The sequence below is a fragment of the Xiphophorus hellerii genome, chromosome 21, assembly GCF_003331165.1.
Source record: "Xiphophorus hellerii strain 12219 chromosome 21, Xiphophorus_hellerii-4.1, whole genome shotgun sequence".
NCBI classification, from domain to species: domain Eukaryota; kingdom Metazoa; phylum Chordata; class Actinopteri; order Cyprinodontiformes; family Poeciliidae; genus Xiphophorus; species Xiphophorus hellerii.
This window is the reverse complement of record NC_045692.1, coordinates 10,490,366-10,512,255: the sequence shown is the minus strand read 5'-3', so window position 1 is coordinate 10,512,255 and position 21,890 is coordinate 10,490,366. Positions and strand designations below refer to the sequence as shown.

Below are 21,890 nucleotides of genomic sequence, written 5' to 3'. Positions count from 1 at the left end.
TCCATCTGTTATAGATAGAAAAACAACTATGATTATGTAATGGGTGAGGCATTAAGTGTTATAAGTGAAAGGATTAGAAGTAAATATGCTGAAACAAATCCTCTGTCCTCTGTCAGCAAGAGCAGAAATCTGCATTTTCACACAAGAGGGCAGCCTGTCCATCATGTTTGCAAAGCCAGATGTCTACCGCCATCTAGTGGGCATATGATGCAACTTCGCAAAAAATGGTTTCATCTGTTAATTTTGGGATAATTTAATACCTGATATTATTCAAATATTTAGAGCATTTAAACAACAATTTAACTTAGCCATGGTTGCTTTTGAGTGGAAGAGAAAAAATAAATACAAATGCTTTTTGGAAAAAAGGCCTGTGACTGAAGCTGCCCAGACATAGAAATTGATAACATTCACTTTAGTTGTGGCTCTTGAAAAATACTAAAGACAGATCAATTTGTATTGGGTGTGTTGAAGGCGAGTTTCAGAGCCCCCACTGATTGATTCAAGTGAAGTCAATGTATTTAGAAATTTAGAAATCTGAAAATCAAAGGGGAGAACAAATTAAATTTAGAAGTTGTTCTTTATTGTAGAAATTATACAGTTACAGCATAACATAAACAGAAGAATAAAAAAACAGTAATAGTGATATTAAAATTACTTCATACTCACGTGGCCCTTTAGTATACATAGAAAACTAAAGAATTCAAAACTGTGTTTTATAGAATCTGTCTCTTGTGTTGAGAAAAATTACGAGTTTGACAATCAGTTCTGGGTACTTGTGCAGATTTTAGATTTAATGAAATAAAACAAGTAATGCAGTGACTAACTTCAGAGTGAAATCAATCAGTCAAGTCCTTCAGTCATTATGGATGACAAGGAGATATAGATGTGATGTTTCCTGAGATTTCCACTAACCTGTTTGGTTGATCAAACTGGACGCGCTGTTGACTTGTAGTTTTGTTGCAGGTCTGCTGTTGGGACTGTGATGTGTTCTGAGTGGAGGTCGATACAAGGTCATTTCCAGCCTCCGACACCCCTCGAATGTCTAGATATTGACCATTATCTAAGGAAGGCTGAGAGCAAGGAAAAAAAAAAAAAAAACGAGAGTAATACACAGGCATCTGTTTATATAATTTGTACACATAAGTAAAAAAGCCACATACCACAGAAGGAGGATTAGTGGAGCAGGGCTTTGAGGAGCTAGAGGAGGAGCAAAGCTCCAGAGTGGCCGGAGGCGGAGACGAGACACTCTTTTTCAGGATCTGAATCTCACTGTGAAGCAATTTTAAAAATAGAAAAAAAAGAAATGTCATGAACATGTCAGAAATATTGACTTTTTTTTTGCAGCATCACTAAAAATAAGTCATAGAAAAAAAAAAAAGAATGAATGAAAGGCTCATCAGCAGCACAGAAGACGATATCATTCCCTGAGTGAGTGGTGTGCAAGCAGCTACCTCTGCAGTTTCTTTATCTGCTCAGCAAGACTCTGCTTCTCACTGTTCAGGAGGTTGAGCTGGTATTCCAGTTCTTGCACAACTTCTGACTGTTGCTGGAGAAAACACAAAAAAATGGGAAATTCTGGCAAAAAAAAAGTGTATTACACATATCAAGAAATTAGTGACTTCACCAACATTGTTTGGTTTTATAAGAGTTGGATGAAGATCGAGACAGATATTCAGACTCTTAGAAAATAAAAATTTTACAGAAGGGATTTTTTAAAACAGAAATTTCTACCAACTGAAAAATATCTTTATGTAAGTGAATAGTTAGAGCTGCTTTTCTCAGAGTTACTGAATCAACGCAGCGTTGCATAGAAGTGATCAGACTGTAAATACACATATACAGAAAACTGCTTATAAACACCTGCTGCGACAGGTCAGGCTTCTTTTGGGGCTCTCGAGAGACGAAGTTTCCTGGAAGATCACCAAAAGCCACACCGACAGACGCGTCCACCTTATCTGTTGGAGAGGAAAGCGTGCTGCCTCCGTTCCTGTAGAGCTGCAACAGGTCAGGAGGTTTTGGGATGTTGAGACCGACGTCATCCCACAATTCAAAGTCCTGGAGATGAATACAAAGCAAAATAAGAAGGAAGTATTCAGGGAATGGATGTGTTTTTAAGCTCATACGCAGGACGGTAAGACATCTAAATAACTGATCTAAACATGAATCTGCTTAAAATCACCAGTTGGAAGTTATTATTTTCCTTCAGAACAAAAGAAAATCTTTTGTTGAAATAACCTATGAACGGAAAAAGGCTTTTACCTGGTCATCGTTTTCATCAGAAAAGGTGATGGATGAGAGTTTGTATTCATTTTTTAATAAATATTCATTCACAAGGAAGTTTAAGGCTCTTTTCTCCAGTGGGCGTATGGGCTCCTGATGAAGGAGAAAAGAACAGGGTGAAAGTTTAGCTAGAGTGTTTTGAATGAATCTAATATTTTCCTTTCACTTTATTTCAACAGATTCCCCACCTGGATTTCAGGACTCGATTTGAAGTTTTTTCTCTCCTGAGATGCCACTTCACTCTCTGAGAAATTGAGAAAATGGAAAAAAAAAACAATAATAAAAAAATGTTTGGACCAGTACTGAGGATTAACTTTCTCGTTGAAGTTCTTCGTAATGAGAAAAAAAAGAGAGAGAAAACTGCAACAAGATAGGTTGAGGTGGAGAAGAAGTTAAAAGTACGCCACACCTGCTGCCTGAGTCAAGTTGGCCCGCAGAGCCTGAATGGTCTCCTTTGCTTTCCGTAGCTCAAACTCCAGCACTGGACAGGAAATGACAACACACACAGGAAGTGGATCCAACCAAACACAGGGCACAAAATTAAACAAAGATGGGGCATTTGAAAATATGACACTGAAGATCAAATGAAGCAAAAAAAAAAAAAAAAAGCATGCAGATCATGGGTTCATAGAAAAAACAACAACAAAAACGCATGCAGCAGAGGATCATGGTAAACCTGCCTGTAGGTTTAATGACAGGCAGGTGGTTTTCCTGCCATCAAATTTGTAAATGGTGGTCAATTTGTTTTTTAATTTTCTCTAATCTAGGAGCTGTCTGACACTAGGTTTCCTCCTAGGCAACTGGTTTCCAGGCACTCAAAGGACAATGCTGCACAGGGAACTTGTTCTTCACAGATTCCAGCATAGCTGTATCAACAAATCGGCTCTGAGCTAAAAGAAAAAGGAGTCAAATCATTCAGACATGATTCAGTTTTTGTTTCAGTTTCAGAGTCATTTTTCTTTTTATCCTTCAAAAACGTATTCACATTAGCAAATTGTTTCTCATGTCTTACAAGCTACAGAGAAACAGCAGGTGAGGATAAATATTTTATTTGCAATACATGCTCCTAATCTAACATTTAAAAAAAGAAGAGGGAACAAACAAGATTCACACTTCAGAGTCAGAACACACGCAAGAAGTGATAAGCAATGGAGCAAGGAAACAATGTTGCATATCTGTGCACTGAAAATCTGTGTTTTGTTCTGATTGTATTTCTATATGAAGTAACAGTTAACCTAAGTTCTTCCTGCAATACAAAATTGTGTCTTTTTAATCATAATCTCATGTAAACTTTTCTACAGATGAAGAGTGCACAGGTTGCAATCTGAACAAAATGGAAACCCATGAACTGGATAACGGGGAGAGGTATATATAAAAGAAAATAAGAAAGTTAAATAAAACCAAAACAAAAAGCTAGTCTGGATGGAGTGACTTGTCCAGAATTTCACTGGGGTTTGATCAACGTCAGGAGAAAGCCAGAAAACCCAGAGTCAGACAGCCGGGGGGGGCAGCGCTTTAACAAGAAGAGCACTTTGTGGGAGATGACAACAGGTATGGATCAAAGTGGTGGTGGTGGGGGTGGAGGTGCACATTTTGTACAGAAAAGGTGTCTTTAAATAATCGTTTTATCAAATCACCATTTATGGATGTGAAACCAAAATCTCTGCTGCATGATAGATATAACTGTATCTGTTAGTAAATGTCTCTGATTTCAATCAAGTAATAAAAGACCCGAAAGGAAATTAGTGAACTGAATATATGTATGCATCTCAATAAATTTGAATATTAGCATAAAAGTTAAAATATTTTAGTAATGAAACTTACTCAAAAAGTGAAACTTGTAACATTCATTACACAATTAGAGACATATTTAGAATTTATATCTAGAAATGTTGAAAATTACACCAAACAGCAAATGAAAACTCAAAATTCTGTTTTCTAGGAAATTAAAATTTTACATTAGACCCAATAAAAAATTATATTTGTAATATTGAAACAGGATTTTATGACCACATTCAACCTGAAGACTTGACATGCAGTATCCACAAGATAAACCACAAAAGGTCACTGCTAAAGAAGCTGCCTGTTCAGAGTGCCATACTCAAGTAGAGGAAAGTTGAGCAGAAGAAAACAGTGTGGTTGAAGAAAAAAAAAAAAGGTTTGTGAGCAACATGGATTGATAGCCTTGACGGCGCTGTGAAACAAAGACTCATAAGGTGTGGTCAGAGCAAGTGCTTCAAGAGCAACAAAACACAGACTCACTTGAACTAAATCCTACTGACAATCTATGGAGCATTGCCTGGAAGTTGACAAGAGACAGCAAACCTAGCAATGTGGACGAGCTAAAGACATCTATTAATGCAAATTGGGCTTCCATAACATTTAAGCAGAGCCATAAGGTGATCGTCTCTGTGTCACGCTGCTCTGATGGAGTAACTCAAGCAAAAGCAGCCTCGATCAAGTACCGAATACTGTGTGAAACATAAACCTACTTGTCAAAAAAGCCAACATTTATACATTCAAAACTGTTGTCTTTATCTCATCTGACGTAATATTTCTATTTTCTGAGGAATTTGACGTGTTTCAATAATTGTTAAAATTACCAGAATAAGTGCTAGAAATAAATCTCTCTGTGTGTACTGAATCGATTAATATGCAGGTTTTACTTTTTTAATTAATTTGCGGAAATAAATTAACTTTTCAATAATACTGTAGTTTATTGGAAATTATCCCATTCAGTTCCATCTGCAACAAAAGCATTAGTCTCAGATCTTTAAGAAAATTTCCTGCTCTGGTAACAAAACTAGAGTTATGATTTGGGGAATTTGGGGCTCAATGCTAACCATGACAACAGCAAAAAGATGATAACAGTTCATGTTAAACCTTCTATTTTATGCATTGTAGATGCTAACACCTAGCTGATGTTGGGACTGATACAAATCCTTTAGATAAAGGCTACATTTTCACCATAAAGAGATGTTTTAAAAAATGAATTCCTTGTGAACAACCTACAGTTACTCACCCAAATGCACCTTAAAACAAAGAAAAAGCTAATGCTTGAGCAGGTGCTTGAACAAGTAGAGTTGTAAGGTGGTATTCAAATAGTGCAAGACACAATTAGAAATTGATTCGACTATGAAAAATGTTGACAGCTCCAAAGTGGTAAGAAAGTGCAATTAAAAAGAACAAACAAAAAAAGCAGTGAAGTAGGTCATGTAACAAAAATACCACTGCCTGAAACCGTAAGTTGGACAATTCAAGTGGCGCTACAAAAACCTTAACCCAAATCCCAAAATCTGACAAGAAATTTAAATGTACCTCTACCACTAATTTATTGTAGTGCTAATTCAAAAAGTTTGGATTATTTAACGTTGCGTATTTAGGCAATATTCTCTAGCAAGCATGCTAAAGGAGTTGACGTTATTAATGAGACGTAAGGCCCATTTCTCTTCTCCTGTCGTCTTTTATTTCCCCAAAGGTAAAACAGTCGTCGCTGCTTGGATCCCTGACGCTATGGTTCATCTTACCTGCCACTCGTTCGTCTGACTCTCGGTTGCCGTCATCTGAGTAACGCGCAAAGTCCAGAGAGTCCAAGGTGCTAATACTGCCTGCTCGATCTGCACAGAAACAGGAACACAGAGGCAGCTGTGAGACAGGAGTAACATCAATTGCAACAATTACGCAAAGAATTTCCCAGCTAACAAAGCTTAAGAAATGTGGCAATGAATTAGGAAAGGGCTTCAGAGACACTCCCTTTAAATGTAGGAGCCTTCTCCTTCACACATTGACAGAGTTGGTTCATATAAACTTTTAAAGCAGAGATCAGTATAAACTGAAAAGTCCTCACAGCGCATACATGTACTGTAATAAAAATAGATTTTGCTTAACATAATGGAAACAGATATTAAGACGCAACTTTAAAACTGAGCATAGGGGAAGAAAAACAAATTTAAAACTTTTGAGGATAGATAAAGCTGATAAATAAGCACATTCAGGATCATATTACACTGAGCTTGGCTGCCTGGTTTGCTTCGTCAATGGTGTTAGCTTTCTTTCCACTGGACTGCATTTGTTCTATCATCCACAGACAGGATAGACTCAGGCTAAATGTAGTTGTGTTGGCCTAAAATAGTCAAGCTTGTTTAAGCGTTTTAAAATTCAGTGTCAAAAAGGAAACATCTCATAGTTCCATTGAGAATTCAGTTAGGAACCGTTCATCACAGCACAAGAACAGAGACATTGAATGTGTGCACATTTAACCACCGGCACAAAAAAAATAAAATAAATAAAAATAAAATAAAATCAGATTTTCATAATGGGAATCAGGCATTTAGTGGTTCTTTTATATGCCTGAATCAAAATGAACACGCCTCATCAGCCAATAAACGAGCATCGAGTAGAAACAAAGAAGTATTTGAAAAAAATGGGGCCAGATACAATACCAGGATGTTGCCAACAAGCTCATTTAATTTAATGAAGAGTCTTCTTGGCAAGAATAACACTGGTTTACAATGTAAATGAGCATGGGACAAATGGGGCAGTAGTAAGATTACTGAGACATAAATCAGAGCAGACTGAAGGAGTCTGGGACTGGTCCAAAGATAAACAGTGCTGTGAAAAACACTGCCCCTTAAAGATGTCATTAATTGTTGCCACACATGACACCTGAATAAATATAAAACACAGTTTTTAAGTAAGAAATATCAAAATATGAACTTCTAATGTGGATAATTATAAAGCAAAAAAAAAAAAAAAAAAGGCTAGCAAATATTCCTCCCCAATGACAAAAGATTCATGTTTGTTTGGAGTTTGTTGCCTTTGATAAATGAACTCATAATTTGAAATTGCATTTCAGATTTACTCAGGTCATCTCCAATGGATATTAAAATTTGTCTATGTTTAGGGTTCATTTCCAACATAAACTGATATAAAAGAAACATGATCCTCTTGCATTGTTAGTACAACCAGTTTATCAACAAAGAAGCATATTACAGTGTATCATCTCTTAATTACAGTGTCTGTAGGTGCATGCAAGGGAATGTTTTTTTTTTAATTAAATTATTGTCAATGCTATTAAGTAATTACCCATACAAAGAAAATGTTTAACTTAAACGGGATCCAGATTACTATTACAAGCAAGAAAGTATTTGTATTCTAAATTTTTATTTTGCAATGTCCGTGATTTTTGTGGTTGTCACATTAGACATGCCTTAAGGCGAAAACTCACACCTTATCAGGATGTGGAATGTTTAGTTTGGCTCAGACAAGGGTGATGAGAAAAATGTGCTTCAGATTTTTTGAAGGAGTCTAACAGAAAACCAGAATTAAAAAAAAAAGAAGAAATAATTACAAAGTTTTTGTTGTTTGGATCAAAAATAAAACAAGTCAATAGTTATGACAAACCAACTGTATCTCAGCATTGAGCACAACGTGAAACTCATTCTGTGTGCAGCTTACATCCGAGCTTTGTAGGCAAGAACCCCCAAATACAATTAACTTTTTTTTTTTCTTGCTCAAAAAGCGTGCATACGGCCATTACGCCCTAAAATGTGTCTTATGATCAAGCAACTATTTGATTATCTAGCCCTGGTGTGAAGAGTACATCACCGAAACCTTCCTGCTGATAATTAAAAAAGGGTGGGAAATGTCTTGCTGTGTCATCTGGCCGGGAGCAGCAGCTGCAGCAGCGGCCCGGTCACTCCCCGGCTGAATGCTCGCTGCAATCAGCTGCACATGATGAGCTGACACAGGCTCTGTGTTCTGAATGGCCCCATCGAAAACATTTATAGTTGGTCAGCAGAGAAAGTATGGGGTTTTATTTTACTTTTATAGCTCACGTGACACATGACATTTGTGAGTTTTACTCCTCTGAAAGAATGAGATTCTGCAGCACTAATTAGTTTCTTTGTGATATGAATATTGGTGGATATGTTCCTATCTCACAATATATTTCAGTCATAAAATAAATATTTACTAATAATAAAAAAAATTAAAGCTGCAAGCAGCCTCGGGCGGCCCTCGCAGCAAGCGCCGCTCCGGCCTATTGGCCACCGCGGGGGTTCCAGCCACCGCAGAAGCTCTGGCACGATTTCCGGAGCCGCAGCCAACTCCCCACCGCAGGAGCTCTGCCGCAGTTTCCAGTACCGCCGCCCGCTAGCTGCCGCAGAAGCTGTCGCGCATTTTCCACGCCCGTCCACCGGGCGATACGCGTGAATGCGTTCGGCGGCGCTCCCCGACGACTGTCAAAAAATCTGGTGCAGATCGGTCGATGCGTCGAGGAGATACGGCCGATGTATTAACTTAGGGGGCGCAGTGGAGCCAAATTACATCTCAATCCCGTTGGGCTCTTTAGAGGTGAACAAAGGTCATACATATCCAGTTTGGAGCCAATCGGATGATCCGTGCTTGAATTAGAGTCAAACGTATGAATATGGCGAGGGACTGATATTCGCCATTTGGCCACGCCCACACGGTTCAGCCAGCAGCGAGCAATGACAGAGCTCATCATCCGAATCATCTTGATTAGGTCAAGAGAGCCATAAACGGAGCTTTCCAAGGAAAAAAACGGCACTTCCGGTTCCGAGGGGGCGGGGCTTAGATGACGTCATAATGTGATGACGTAGGATTGACGGGCAAGCCTCCAGGATCACTCAGGCCAAGTTTGATGCAGCTCGGTCAAAATATGTGGAATGTAGAGGCAAACGTATACGAACGGCGTTGCCGCTATAGAAAACTCTTGGCAATTTAAAGCAAGCGAGATCAACTTCCTATCTGTCATCCAACACAGAATCACCTTGATTAGGTCAAGAGAGCCTAATCAAGGTTCTCTTGATTAGAGAACCTTGAATCTCTAATGAATCCACAACACACCAACATGTCTTCTGTCTACGGAATGAACTCTGTCATTCCGTAGGGCAATGCTGCACTCTGGTGTCGAATTACTGAAATTACTGAAATAGTTTCATTATTTCAGTAATTCGACACCAGAGGGCAGCATTGCCCTACGGAATGACTAAATATCCCCTTTGTAATTGACTGTGTCATATGTCAATCACAGGGGATCTTTGAGCCTTGCTAACCCCCCTTCAACATGCTCCAAAACTCACCAATTTCATAACTTTAAATCAAACATGCCTTATGATCAGACTGACCAAGTTTGAAGTCGATCAATCGAAATCCCTAGGAGGAGTTTGATCAAATACGAAGGCTGTAAACGTCAAAATCGAGGTCAAATGAACTTCAATCTAAAATGGCCGACTTCCTGTTGGGTTTAGAGCATGGCTCCAAGAGACTTTTTTGTACGTCCTGACAAGATACACATGTGTACCAAGTTTCGTAATTCTAAGCTAAAGCATGGCTTGGGGCTGATTTTTTGAAATATTCTAGGGGGCGATATAGAGAAATTAGGCCACGCCCACCAAATTTTGTTATGAATTCCTGTTGGCGGGTCAATAAGGATCCATCCTAGTGAGTTTGGAGCAGCTCACCCCGAAACTGTGGAATTCAGAGCCAAACGAAATTCGACGGCGTTCGCAACGCCGCCACGCCCACCTGCTACATCGAAGCCAGTCGGGGTTGGAATCCACAACACACCAATATGTTTTCTGTCTCTGGACACTGTTTCATGTTGATTAGATCAAAGGGCTAAGATAGCGACCGTTCACAGTAAAACATGACACTTCCTGTTCTCAGGGGGCGTGGCCTACTTAAAAAAATAATTTCACCACAGGGTATTTTAGGACACCCGATGACGATCAATCAATGAAAGTTTGGTCCCTCTCTGTGTTTTTGTATAGGAAATATAAGAGTTTCGTGTTTCATGGCGAGTAGGTGAACTTTGACCCCTGCTAACCCCCCTTCAGCAAGCTCATACAGTCACCAATTTGATAACTTTAAATCAGACATGCCTTATGATCAGACTGACCGAGTTTGAAGCCGATCAATCGAAATCCCTAGGAGGAGTTCGATCAAATGCAAAGGCTGTAAACGTCAAACTCGAGGTCCAAAATGGACCTTCAATACAAAATGGCCGACTTCCTGTTGGGTTTCGACCATGGCTCTAATAGACTTTTTTGTACGTCCTGACAAGATACACATATGTACCAAGTTTCGTAATTCTAGGATAAAGCATGGCCTGGGGCTGTTCATTTAAAATACTCTAGGGGTCGCTATAGAGAAATTAGGCCACGCCCACCAAATTTTGTTATGAATTCCTGTCGGTGGGTGGATAAGGATCCATCCTAGTGAGTTTGGAGCAGCTGGGCCCGAAATTGTGGAATTCAGAGCCAAACGAAATTCGACGGCGTTCGCAACGCCGCCACGCCCACCTGCTTCATCGCAGCCGGTCGGGGTTGGATTACTCAACACACCAACATGTCTTCTGTCTCTGGACACAGTTTCATGTTGATTAGGTCAAAGGGCTAAGATAGCGACCGTTCACAGTAAAACATGACACTTCCTGTTCTCAGGGGGCGTGGCCTAAGTGATGTCATCATTTGACCATAGGTTATTGTAGGGCACCCGATGACGATCAATCAATGAAAGTTTGATCCCTCTATGTGTTTTTATATAGGAAATATAAGAGTTTCGTGTTTCATGGCGAGTAGGTGAACTTTGACCCCTGCTAACCCCCCTTCAACATGCTCCAAAACTCACCAATTTGATAACTTTAAATCAAACATGCCTTATGATCAGACTGACCAAGTTTGAAGCCGATCAATCAAAATCCCTAGGAGGAGTTCGATCAAATACGAAGGCAGTAAACGTCAAAATCGAGGTAAAAAATGGACTTTCAATACAAAATGGCCGACTTCCTGTGATAGTTGGCTTATAACATTAAATGTAAGTTCTGAGTCTTTTGGTGAGCTCTACAAGTGTGCCAAATTTCATGTCTCTACGATGAAGTACGTTCATACCATTGTGTCAACAGAAAATTGCTAGTTGCCGCCGTTGAGCAATTTTTTATGCGATTTTTGCGACAACCTTAAAATTCAAAATTTTTAATTTTTCTAGTCGCGACCGCCAAGTTTGGTGAGTTTTTGAATATGATAAAGCCCCCAAAAAGGCACACGAAGAGGGGGGCAGAATAATAATTAAAGCTGCGAGCAGCCTCGGGCGGCCCTCGCAGCAAGCGCCGCTCCGGCCTATTGGCCACCGCGGGGGTTCCGGCCACCGCAGAAGCTCTCGCACGATTTCCAGAGCCGCAGCCAACTCCCCACCGCAGAAGCTCTGCCGCAGTTTCCAGCACCGCCGCCCGCTAGCCGCCGCAGAGGCTGTCGCGCATTTTCCACGCCCGTCCACCGGGCGACACGCGTGAATGCGTTCGGCGGCGCTCCCCGACGACTGTCGAAAAATCTGGTGCAGATCGGTCGATGCGTCGAGGAGATACGGCCGATGAATTAACTTAGGGGGCGCAGTGGAGTCAAATTACATCTCAAACCCGTTGGGCTCTTTAGAGGTGAACAAAGGTCATACATATCCATTTTGGCGCCAATCGGATGATCCATGTGTGAATTAGAGCCAAACGTATGTATATGGCGAGGGACTGATATTTGCCGTTTGGCCACGCCCACACGGTTCAGCCAGCAGCGAGCATTGACAGAGTTTATCATCCGAATCATCGTGATTAGGTCAAGAGAGCCATAAACGGAGCTTTCCAAGGAAAAAAACGGCACTTCCGGTTCCGAGGGGGCGGGGCTTAGATGACGTCATAATGTGATGACGTAGGATCGACGGGCAAGCCTCCAGGATCACTCAGGCCAAGTTTGATGCAGCTCGGTCAAAATATGTGGAATGTAGAGGCAAACGTATACGAACGGCGTTGCCGCCATTGAAAACTCTTGGCACTTTAAAGCAAGCGAGACCAACTTCCTATCTGTCATCCAACACAGAATCACCTTGATTAGGTCAAGAGAGCCATAAACAGAGCTTTCCAAGGAAAAAAACGGCACTTCCGGTTCCGAGGGGGCGGGGCTTAGATGACGTCATTATGTGATGACGTAGGATTGACGGGCAAGCCTCCAGGATCACTCAGGCCAAGTTTGATGCAGCTCGGTCAAAATATGTGGAATGTAGAGGCAAACGTATACGAATGGCGTTGCCGCCATTGAAAACTCTTGGCACTTTAAAGCAAGCGAGATCAACTTCCTATCTGTCATCCAACACAGAATCACCTTGGTTAGGTCGAGAGCCATAGATGAAAGTTTCCAAGGAAAAATATAGCACTTCCTGTTCTGAGGGGGCGGGGCTTAGATGACGTCATAATCTGATGACATAGAATTTTCAGACATCACACCAGCATCACTCAAGCCAAGTTTGGTGCAGCTCGGTCGAAACATGTGGAATCTAGAAGCAAAAGTATGGCATCGGCGTTACAGGTCACTTCGCCACGCCGCCACGCCCAGCTGCTATCTCAAAGCCGGTCAGGGTTGGAAACCTCAACACACCAACATGTCTTCTGTCTCTGGACACAGGTTCATGTTGATTAGGTCAAAGGGCTAAGAGAGCGACCGTTCACAGTAAAACATGACACTTCCTGTTCTCAGGGGGCGTGGCCTACGTGATGTCATCATTTGACCATATGGTATTGTAGGCCACCTGATGACGATCAATCACTGAAAGTTTGGAGTCTCTGTGAGTTTTTGTGTTAGAAATACCAATTTTTCATTTTTTCCTGTGTATTACAAAATCGAAGAATTTCATCTGCAGGGCAATGCTGCCCTCTGGTGTCGAATTACTGAAATAATGAAACTATTTCAGTGGCCAGCAGAGGGCAGCATTGCCCTACAAACGACGAACATGTACTGTTTATTATGTAATTACACAGAAGATCTCTCTAATTCATTCTGAGGGGGCGGGGCTTAGATGACGTCATAATATGATGACATAGCATTGTCAGGCATCACAACAGCATCACTGAGGCCAAGTTTGGTGCAGCTCGGTCGAAACATGTGGAATCTAGAAGCAAACGTATGGCATCGGCGTTACAGGTCACTTCGCCACGCCGCCACACCCAGCTGCTTCATCGCAGCCGGTCAGGGCTTGAATCCACAACACACCAACATGTCTTCTGTCTCTGGACACAGTTTCATGTTGATTAGGTCAAAGGGCTAAGATAGCGACCGTTCACAGTAAAACATGACACTTCCTGTTCTCAGGGGGCGTGGCCTAAGCGATGTCATAATTTCACCACAGGGTATTTTAGGACACCTATTGTTGATCAATAACTGAAAATTTGGTGTCTCTGTGAGTTTCTGTGCAGGATATATAAGAGTTTCGTGTTTCATGGCGAGTAGGTGAACTTTGACCCCTGGTAACCCCCCTTCAGCAATCTCAGACAGTCACCAATTTGATAACTTTAAATCAGACATGCCTTATGATCAGACTGACCGAGTTTGAAGCCGATCAATCGAAATCCCTAGGAGGAGTTCGATCAAATGCAAAGGCTGTAAACGTCAAAATCGAGGTCAAATGAACTTCAATCTAAAATGGCCGACTTCCTGTTGGGTTTCGACCATGGCTGTAATAGACTTTTTTGTACGTCCTGACAAGATACACATGTGTACCAAGTTTCGTAATTCTAGGTTAAAGCATGGCTTAGGGCTGTTCATTTAAAATACTCTAGGGGTCGCTATAGAGAAATTAGGCCACGCCCACCAAATTTTGTTATGAATTCCTGTCGGTGGGTGGATAAGGATCCATCCTAGTGAGTTTGGAGCAGCTGGGCCCGAAATTGTGGAATTCAGAGCCAAACGTATGGCAACGGCGTTACAGGTCACTTCGCCACGCCTCCACGCCCACCTGCTATGTCAAAGCCGGTCAGGGTTGGAATCCTCAACACACCAAGATGTCTTCTGTCTCTGGACACAGTTTCATGTTGATTAGGTCAAAGGGCTAAGATAGCGACCGTTCACAGTAAAACATGACACTTCCTGTTCTCAGGGGGCGTGGCCTAAGTGATGTCATCATTTGACCATAGGGTAGTGTAGGGCACCCGATGACGATCAATCACTGAAAGTTTGGTCCCTCTATGTGTTTTTGTATAGGAAATATAAGAGTTTCGTGTTTCATGGCGAGTAGGTGAACTTTGACCCCTGCTAACCCCCCTTCAACATGCTCCAAAACTCACCAATTTGATAACTTTAAATCAAACATGCCTTATGATCAGACTGACCGAGTTTGAAGCCGATCAATCGAAATCCCTAGGAGGAGTTCGATCAAATACGAAGGCTGTAAACGTCAAAATCGAGGAAAAAAATGGACGTTCAATACAAAATGGCCGACTTTCTGTGATAGTTGGCTTATAACATTAAATGTAAGTTCTGAGTCTTTTGGTGAGCTCTACAAGTGTACCAAATTTCATGTCTCTACGATGAAGTACGTTCATACCATTGTGTCAACAGAAAATTGCTAGTTGCTGCCGTTCAGCAATTTTTTTTGCGATTTTTGCGACAACCTTAAAATTCAAAATTTTTAAATTTTCTAGTCGCGACCGCCAAGTTTGGTGAGTTTTTGAATATGATAAAGCCCCCAAAAAGGCACACGAAGAGGTGGGAAGAATCGTAATAATAATTAAAGCTGCAAGCAGCCTCGGGCGGCCCTCGCAGCAAGCGCCGCTCCGGCCTATTGGCCACCGCGGGGGTTCCGGCCACCGCAGAAGCTCTCGCGCGTTTTCCAGAGCCGCAGCCCGCTCCCCACCGCAGAAGCTCTGCCGCAGTTTCCAGCACTGCCGCCCGCTAGCCGCTGCAGAAGCTGTCGCGCATTTTCCCCAAATTACATCTCAAACCCGTTGGGCTCTTTAGAGCAGAACAAAGGTCATACATATCCAGTTTGGCGCCAATCGGATGATCTATGCGTGAATAAGAGCCAAACGTATGCATATGGCGAGGGACTGATGTTCGCCGTTTGGCCACGCCCACACGGTTCAGCCAGAAGCGAGCATTGACAGAGCTCATCATCCGAATTACCTTGATTAGGTCAAAAGAGCCATAAACAGAGCTTTCCAAGGAAAAAAATAGCACTTCCGGTTCCGAGGGGGCGGGGCTTAGATGACGTCACAATGTGATGACGTAGGATCGACGGGCAAGCCTCCAGGATCACTCAGGCCAAGTTTGATGCAGCTCGGTCAAAATATGTGGAATGTAGAGGCAAACGTATACGAACGGCGTTGCCGCCATTGAAAACTCTTGGCACTTTAAAGCAAGCGAGACCAACTTCCTATCTGTCATCCAACACAGAATCACCTTGATTAGGTCAAGAGAGCCATAGATGAAAGTTTCCAAGGAAAAAAATAGCACTTCCTGTTCTGAGGGGGCGGGGCTTTGATGACGTCATAATCTGATGACATAGAATTTTCAGGTATCACACCAGCATCACTCAAGCCAAGTTTGGTGCAGCTCGGTCGAAACATGTGGAATCTAGAAGCAAACGTATGGCATCGGCGTTACAGGTCACTTCGCCACGCCGCCGCGCCCAGCTGCTATCTCAAAGCCGGTCAGGGTTGGAATCCTCAACACACCAACATGTCTTCTGTGTCTGGACACAGTTTCATGTTGATTAGGTCAAAGGGCTAAGAGAGCGACCGCTCACAGTAAAACATGACACTTCCTGTTCTCAGGGGGCGTGGCTTAAGTGATGTCATCATTTCACCACAGGGTATTTTAGGACATCCGATGCCGATCAATCACTGAAAGTTTGGTCCCTCTATGTGTTTTTTTATAGGAAATATAAGAGTTTCGTGTTTCATGGCGAGTAGGTGAACTTTGACCCCTGCTAACCCCCCTTCAACATACTCCAAAACTCACCAATTTGATAACTTTAAATCAAACATGCCTTATGATCAGACTGACCGAGTTTGAAGTCGATCAATCGAAATCCCTAGGAGGAGTTCGATCAAATACGAAGGCTGTAAACGTCAAAATCGAGGAAAAAAATGGACGTTCAATACAAAATGGCCGACTTCCTGTGATAGTTGGCTTATAACATTAAATGTAAGTTCTGAGTCTTTTGGTGAGCTCTACAAGTGTACCAAATTTCATGTCTCTACGATGAAGTACGTTCATACCATTGTGTCAACAGAAAATTGCTAGTTGCCGCCGTTCAGCAATTTTTGTTGCGATTTTTGCGACAACCTTAAAATTCAAAATTTTTAAATTTTCTAGTCGCCACCGCCAAGTTTGGTGAGTTTTTGAATATGATAAAGCCCCCAAAAAGGCGCCTCTTTGGGGGGGCAGAATCGTAATAATAATAATAAGAAACAGTACAGAAACAATAGGCCTTCGCAGCGCTTTGCTGCTCGGGCCTAATTAAAGCTGCGAGCAGCCTCGGGCGGCCCTCGCAGCAAGCGCCGCTCCGGCCTATTGGCCACCGCGGGGGTTCCGGCCACCGCAGAAGCTCTCGCGCGTTTTCCAGAGCCGCAGCCCGCTCCCCACCGCAGAAGCTCTGCCGCAGTTTCCAGCACTGCCGCCCGCTAGCCGCTGCAGAAGCTGTCGCGCATTTTCCCCAAATTACATCTCAAACCCGTTGGGCTCTTTAGAGCAGAACAAAGGTCATACATATCCAGTTTGGCGCCAATCGGATGATCCATGTGTGAATTAGAGCCAAACGTATGTATATGGCGAGGGACTGATATTCGCCATTTGGCCACGCCCACACGGTTCAGCCAGCAGTGAGCATTGACAGAGTTTATCATCCGAATCATCTTGATTAGGTCAAGAGAGTCATAAACAGAGCTTTCCAAGGAAAAAAACGGCACTTCCTGTTCCGAGGGGGCGGGGCTTAGATGACGTCATAATATGATGACGTAGGATCGACGGGCAAGCCTCCAGGATCACTCAGGCCAAGTTTGATGCAGCTCGGTCAAAATATGTGGAATGTAGAGGCAAACGTATACGAACGGCGTTGCCGCCATTGAAAACTCTTGGCACTTTAAAGCAAGCGAGACCAACTTCCTATCTGTCATCCAACACAGAATCACCTTGATTAGGTCAAGAGAGCCATAAACAGAGCTTTCCAAGGAAAAAAACGGCACTTCCGGTTCCGAGGGGGCGGGGCTTAGATGACGTCATAATGTGATGACGTAGGATTGACGGGCAAGCCTCCAGGATCACTCAGGCCAAGTTTGATGCAGCTCGGTCAAAATATGTGGAATGTAGAGGCAAACGTATACGAACGGCGTTGCCGCCATTGAAAACTCTTGGCACTTTAAAGCAAGCGAGACCAACTTCCTATCTGTCATCCAACACAGAATCACCTTGATTAGGTCAAGAGAGCCATAGATGAAAGTTTCCAAGGAAAAAAATAGCACTTCCTGTTCTGAGGGGGCGGGGCTTAGATGACGTCATAATCTGATGACATAGAATTTTCAGGTATCACACCAGCATCACTCAAGCCAAGTTTGGTGCAGCTCGGTCGAAACATGTGGAATCTAGAAGCAAACGTATGGCATCGGCGTTACAGGTCACTTCGCCACGCCGCCACGCCCAGCTGCTATCTCAAAGCCGGTCAGGGTTGGAAACCTCAACACACCAACATGTCTTCTGTCTCTGGACACAGGTTCATGTTGATTAGGTCAAAGGGCTAAGATAGCGACCGTTCACAGTAAAACATGACACTTCCTGTTCTCAGGGGGCGTGGCCTAAGCGATGTCATCATTTCACCACAGGGTATTTTAGGACACCTATTGTTGATCAATAACTGAAAATTTGGTGTCTCTGTGAGTTTCTGTGCAGGATATATAAGAGTTTCGTGTTTCATGGCGAGTAGGTGAACTTTGACCCCTGGTAACCCCCCTTCAGCAAGCTCATACAGTCACCAATTTGATAACTTTAAATCAGACATGCCTTATGATCAGACTGACCGAGTTTGAAGCCGATCAATCGAAATCCCTAGGAGGAGTTCGATCAAATACGAATGCTGTAAACGTCAAAATCGAGGTCAAATGAAATTCAATCTAAAATGGCCGACTTCCTGTTGGGTTTAGAGCATAGCTCTAAGAGACTTTTTTGTACGTCCCGACAAAATACACATGTGTACCAAGTTTCGTAATTCTAGGTTTAAGCATGGCTTGGGGCTGTTCATTTAAAATACTCTAGGGGTCGCTATAGAGAAATTAGGCCACGCCCACCAAATTTTGTTATGAATTCCTGTCGGTGAGTGGATAAGGATCCATCCTAGTGAGTTTGGAGCAGCTGGGCCCGAAATTGTGGAATTCAGAGCCAAACGTATGGCAACGGCGTTACAGGTCACTTCGCCACGCCGCCACGCCCACCTGCTATGTCAAAGCCGGTCAGGGTTGGAATCCTCAACACACCAACATGTCTTCTGTCTCTGGACACAGTTTCATATTGATGAGGTCAAAGGGCTAAGATAGCGACCGTTCACAGTAAAACATGACACTTCCTGTTCTCAGGGGGCGTGGCCTAAGTGATGTCATCATTTGACCATAGGGTATTGTAGGGCACCCGATGACGATCAATCACTGAAAGTTTGGTCCCTCTATGTGTTTTTGTATAGGAAATATAAGAGTTTCGTGTTTCATGGCGAGTAGGTAAACTTTGACCCCTGCTAACCCCCCTTCAACATGCTCCAAAACTCACCAATTTGATAACTTTAAATCAAACATGCCTTATGATCAGACTGACCAAGTTTGAAGTCGATCAATCGAAATCCCTAGGAGGAGTTCGATCAAATACGAAGGCTGTAAACGTCAAAATCGAGGTAAAAAATGGACGTTCAATACAAAATGGCCGACTTCCTGTGATAGTTGGCTTATAACATTAAATGTAAGTTCTGAGTCTTTTGGTGAGCTCTACATGTGTACCAAATTTCATGTCTCTACGATGAAGTACGTTCATACCATTGTGTCAACAGAAAATTGCTAGTTGCCGCCGTTCAGCAATTTTTTTTGCGATTTTTGCGACAACCTTAAAATTCAAAATTTTTAAATTTTCTAGTCGCCACCGCCAAGTTTGGTGAGTTTTTGAATATGATAAAGCCCCCAAAAAGGCGCCTCTTTGGGGGGGCAGAATCGTAATAATAATTAAAGCTGCAAGCAGCCTCGGGCGGCCCTCGCAGCAAGCGCCGCTCCGGCCTATTGGCCACCGCGGGGGTTCCGGCCACCGCAGAAGCTCTCGCGCGTTTTCCAGAGCCGCAGCCCGCTCCCCACCGCAGAAGCTCTGCCGCAGTTTCCAGCACTGCCGCCCGCTAGCCGCTGCAGAAGCTGTCGCGCATTTTCCCCAAATTACATCTCAAACCCGTTGGGCTCTTTAGAGCAGAACAAAGGTCATACATATCCAGTTTGGCGCCAATCGGATGATCCATGTGTGAATTAGAGCCAAACGTATGTATATGGCGAGGGACTGATATTCGCCATTTGGCCACGCCCACACGGTTCAGCCAGCAGTGAGCATTGACAGAGTTTATCATCCGTATCATCTTGATTAGGTCAAGAGAGCCATAAACAGAGCTTTCCAAGGAAAAAAACGGCACTTCCTGTTCCGGGGGGGCGGGGCTTAGATTACGTCATAATATGATGACGTAGGATCGACGGGCAAGCCTCCAGGATCACTCAGGCCAAGTTTGATGCAGCTCGGTCAAAATATGTGGAATGTAGAGGCAAACGTATACGAACGGCGTTGCCGCCATTGAAAACTCTTGGCACTTTAAAGCAAGCGAGACCAACTTCCTATCTGTCATCCAACACAGAATCACCTTGATTAGGTCAAGAGAGCCATAGATGAAAGTTTCCAAGGAAAAAAATAGCACTTCCTGTTCTGAGGGGGCGGGGCTTAGATGACGTCATAATCTGATGACATAGAATTTTCAGACATCACACCAGCATCACTCAAGCCAAGTTTGGTGCAGCTCGGTCGAAACATGTGGAATCTAGAAGCAAAAGTATGGCATCGGCGTTACAGGTCACTTCGCCACGCCGCCACGCCCAGCTGCTATCTCAAAGCCGGTCAGGGTTGGAAACCTCAACACACCAACATGTCTTCTGTCTCTGGACACAGGTTCATGTTGATTAGGTCAAAGGGCTAAGAGAGCGACCGTTCACAGTAAAACATGACACTTCCTGTTCTCAGGGGGCGTGGCCTACGTGATGTCATCATTTGACCATATGGTATTGTAGGCCACCTGATGACGATCAATCACTGAAAGTTTGGAGTCTCTGTGAGTTTTTGTGTTAGAAATACCAATTTTTCATTTTTTCCTGTGTATTACAAAATCGAAGAATTTCATCTGCAGGGCAATGCTGCCCTCTGGTGTCGAATTACTGAAATAATGAAACTATTTCAGTGGCCAGCAGAGGGCAGCATTGCCCTACAAACGACGAACATGTACTGTTTATTATGTAATTACACAGAAGATCTCTCTAATTCATTCTGAGGGGGCGGGGCTTAGATGACGTCATAATATGATGACATAGCATTGTCAGGCATCACAACAGCATCACTGAGGCCAAGTTTGGTGCAGCTCGGTCGAAACATGTGGAATCTAGAAGCAAACGTATGGCATCGGCGTTACAGGTCACTTCGCCACGCCGCCACACCCAGCTGCTTCATCGCAGCCGGTCAGGGCTTGAATCCACAACACACCAACATGTCTTCTGTCTCTGGACACAGTTTCATGTTGATTAGGTCAAAGGGCTAAGATAGCGACCGTTCACAGTAAAACATGACACTTCCTGTTCTCAGGGGGCGTGGCCTAAGCGATGTCATAATTTCACCACAGGGTATTTTAGGACACCTATTGTTGATCAATAACTGAAAATTTGGTGTCTCTGTGAGTTTCTGTGCAGGATATATAAGAGTTTCGTGTTTCATGGCGAGTAGGTGAACTTTGACCCCTGGTAACCCCCCTTCAGCAATCTCAGACAGTCACCAATTTGATAACTTTAAATCAGACATGCCTTATGATCAGACTGACCGAGTTTGAAGCCGATCAATCGAAATCCCTAGGAGGAGTTCGATCAAATGCAAAGGCTGTAAACGTCAAAATCGAGGTCAAATGAACTTCAATCTAAAATGGCCGACTTCCTGTTGGGTTTCGACCATGGCTGTAATAGACTTTTTTGTACGTCCTGACAAGATACACATGTGTACCAAGTTTCGTAATTCTAGGTTAAAGCATGGCTTAGGGCTGTTCATTTAAAATACTCTAGGGGTCGCTATAGAGAAATTAGGCCACGCCCACCAAATTTTGTTATGAATTCCTGTCGGTGGGTGGATAAGGATCCATCCTAGTGAGTTTGGAGCAGCTGGGCCCGAAATTGTGGAATTCAGAGCCAAACGTATGGCAACGGCGTTACAGGTCACTTCGCCACGCCTCCACGCCCACCTGCTATGTCAAAGCCGGTCAGGGTTGGAATCCTCAACACACCAAGATGTCTTCTGTCTCTGGACACAGTTTCATGTTGATTAGGTCAAAGGGCTAAGATAGCGACCGTTCACAGTAAAACATGACACTTCCTGTTCTCAGGGGGCGTGGCCTAAGTGATGTCATCATTTGACCATAGGGTAGTGTAGGGCACCCGATGACGATCAATCACTGAAAGTTTGGTCCCTCTATGTGTTTTTGTATAGGAAATATAAGAGTTTCGTGTTTCATGG

At 43.1% G+C, this 21,890-nt stretch overlaps 1 protein-coding gene across 8 annotated transcripts in view; it reads right to left on the bottom strand.

The window, feature by feature from the left end:
* relch (RAB11 binding and LisH domain, coiled-coil and HEAT repeat containing) overlaps positions 1 to 21,890 on the bottom strand; it is a 51,174-nt gene that overhangs the window by 23,071 nt on the left and 6,213 nt on the right. For 6 of the 8 annotated variants that reach the window (XR_004337307.1, XM_032551148.1, XM_032551145.1 and 3 more), the window contains exons 2-9: positions 5,808 to 5,897; positions 2,690 to 2,761; positions 2,469 to 2,524; positions 2,260 to 2,373; positions 1,861 to 2,055; positions 1,452 to 1,546; positions 1,161 to 1,269; positions 913 to 1,070 (exon numbers count right to left, since the gene is read on the bottom strand). Coding sequence is in view for 7 of the 8 variants with exons in the window: in XM_032551148.1 (XP_032407039.1) it covers positions 913 to 1,070; positions 1,161 to 1,269; positions 1,452 to 1,546; positions 1,861 to 2,055; positions 2,260 to 2,373; positions 2,469 to 2,524; positions 2,690 to 2,761; positions 5,808 to 5,897 (889 nt within the window). In the remaining variant the exon portion in view is untranslated. The remainder of the gene's footprint in view (positions 1 to 912; positions 1,071 to 1,160; positions 1,270 to 1,451; positions 1,547 to 1,860; positions 2,056 to 2,259; positions 2,374 to 2,468; positions 2,525 to 2,689; positions 2,762 to 5,807; positions 5,898 to 21,890) is intronic. The other 2 variants (XM_032551147.1, XM_032551150.1) reach the window with 2 other exon arrangements.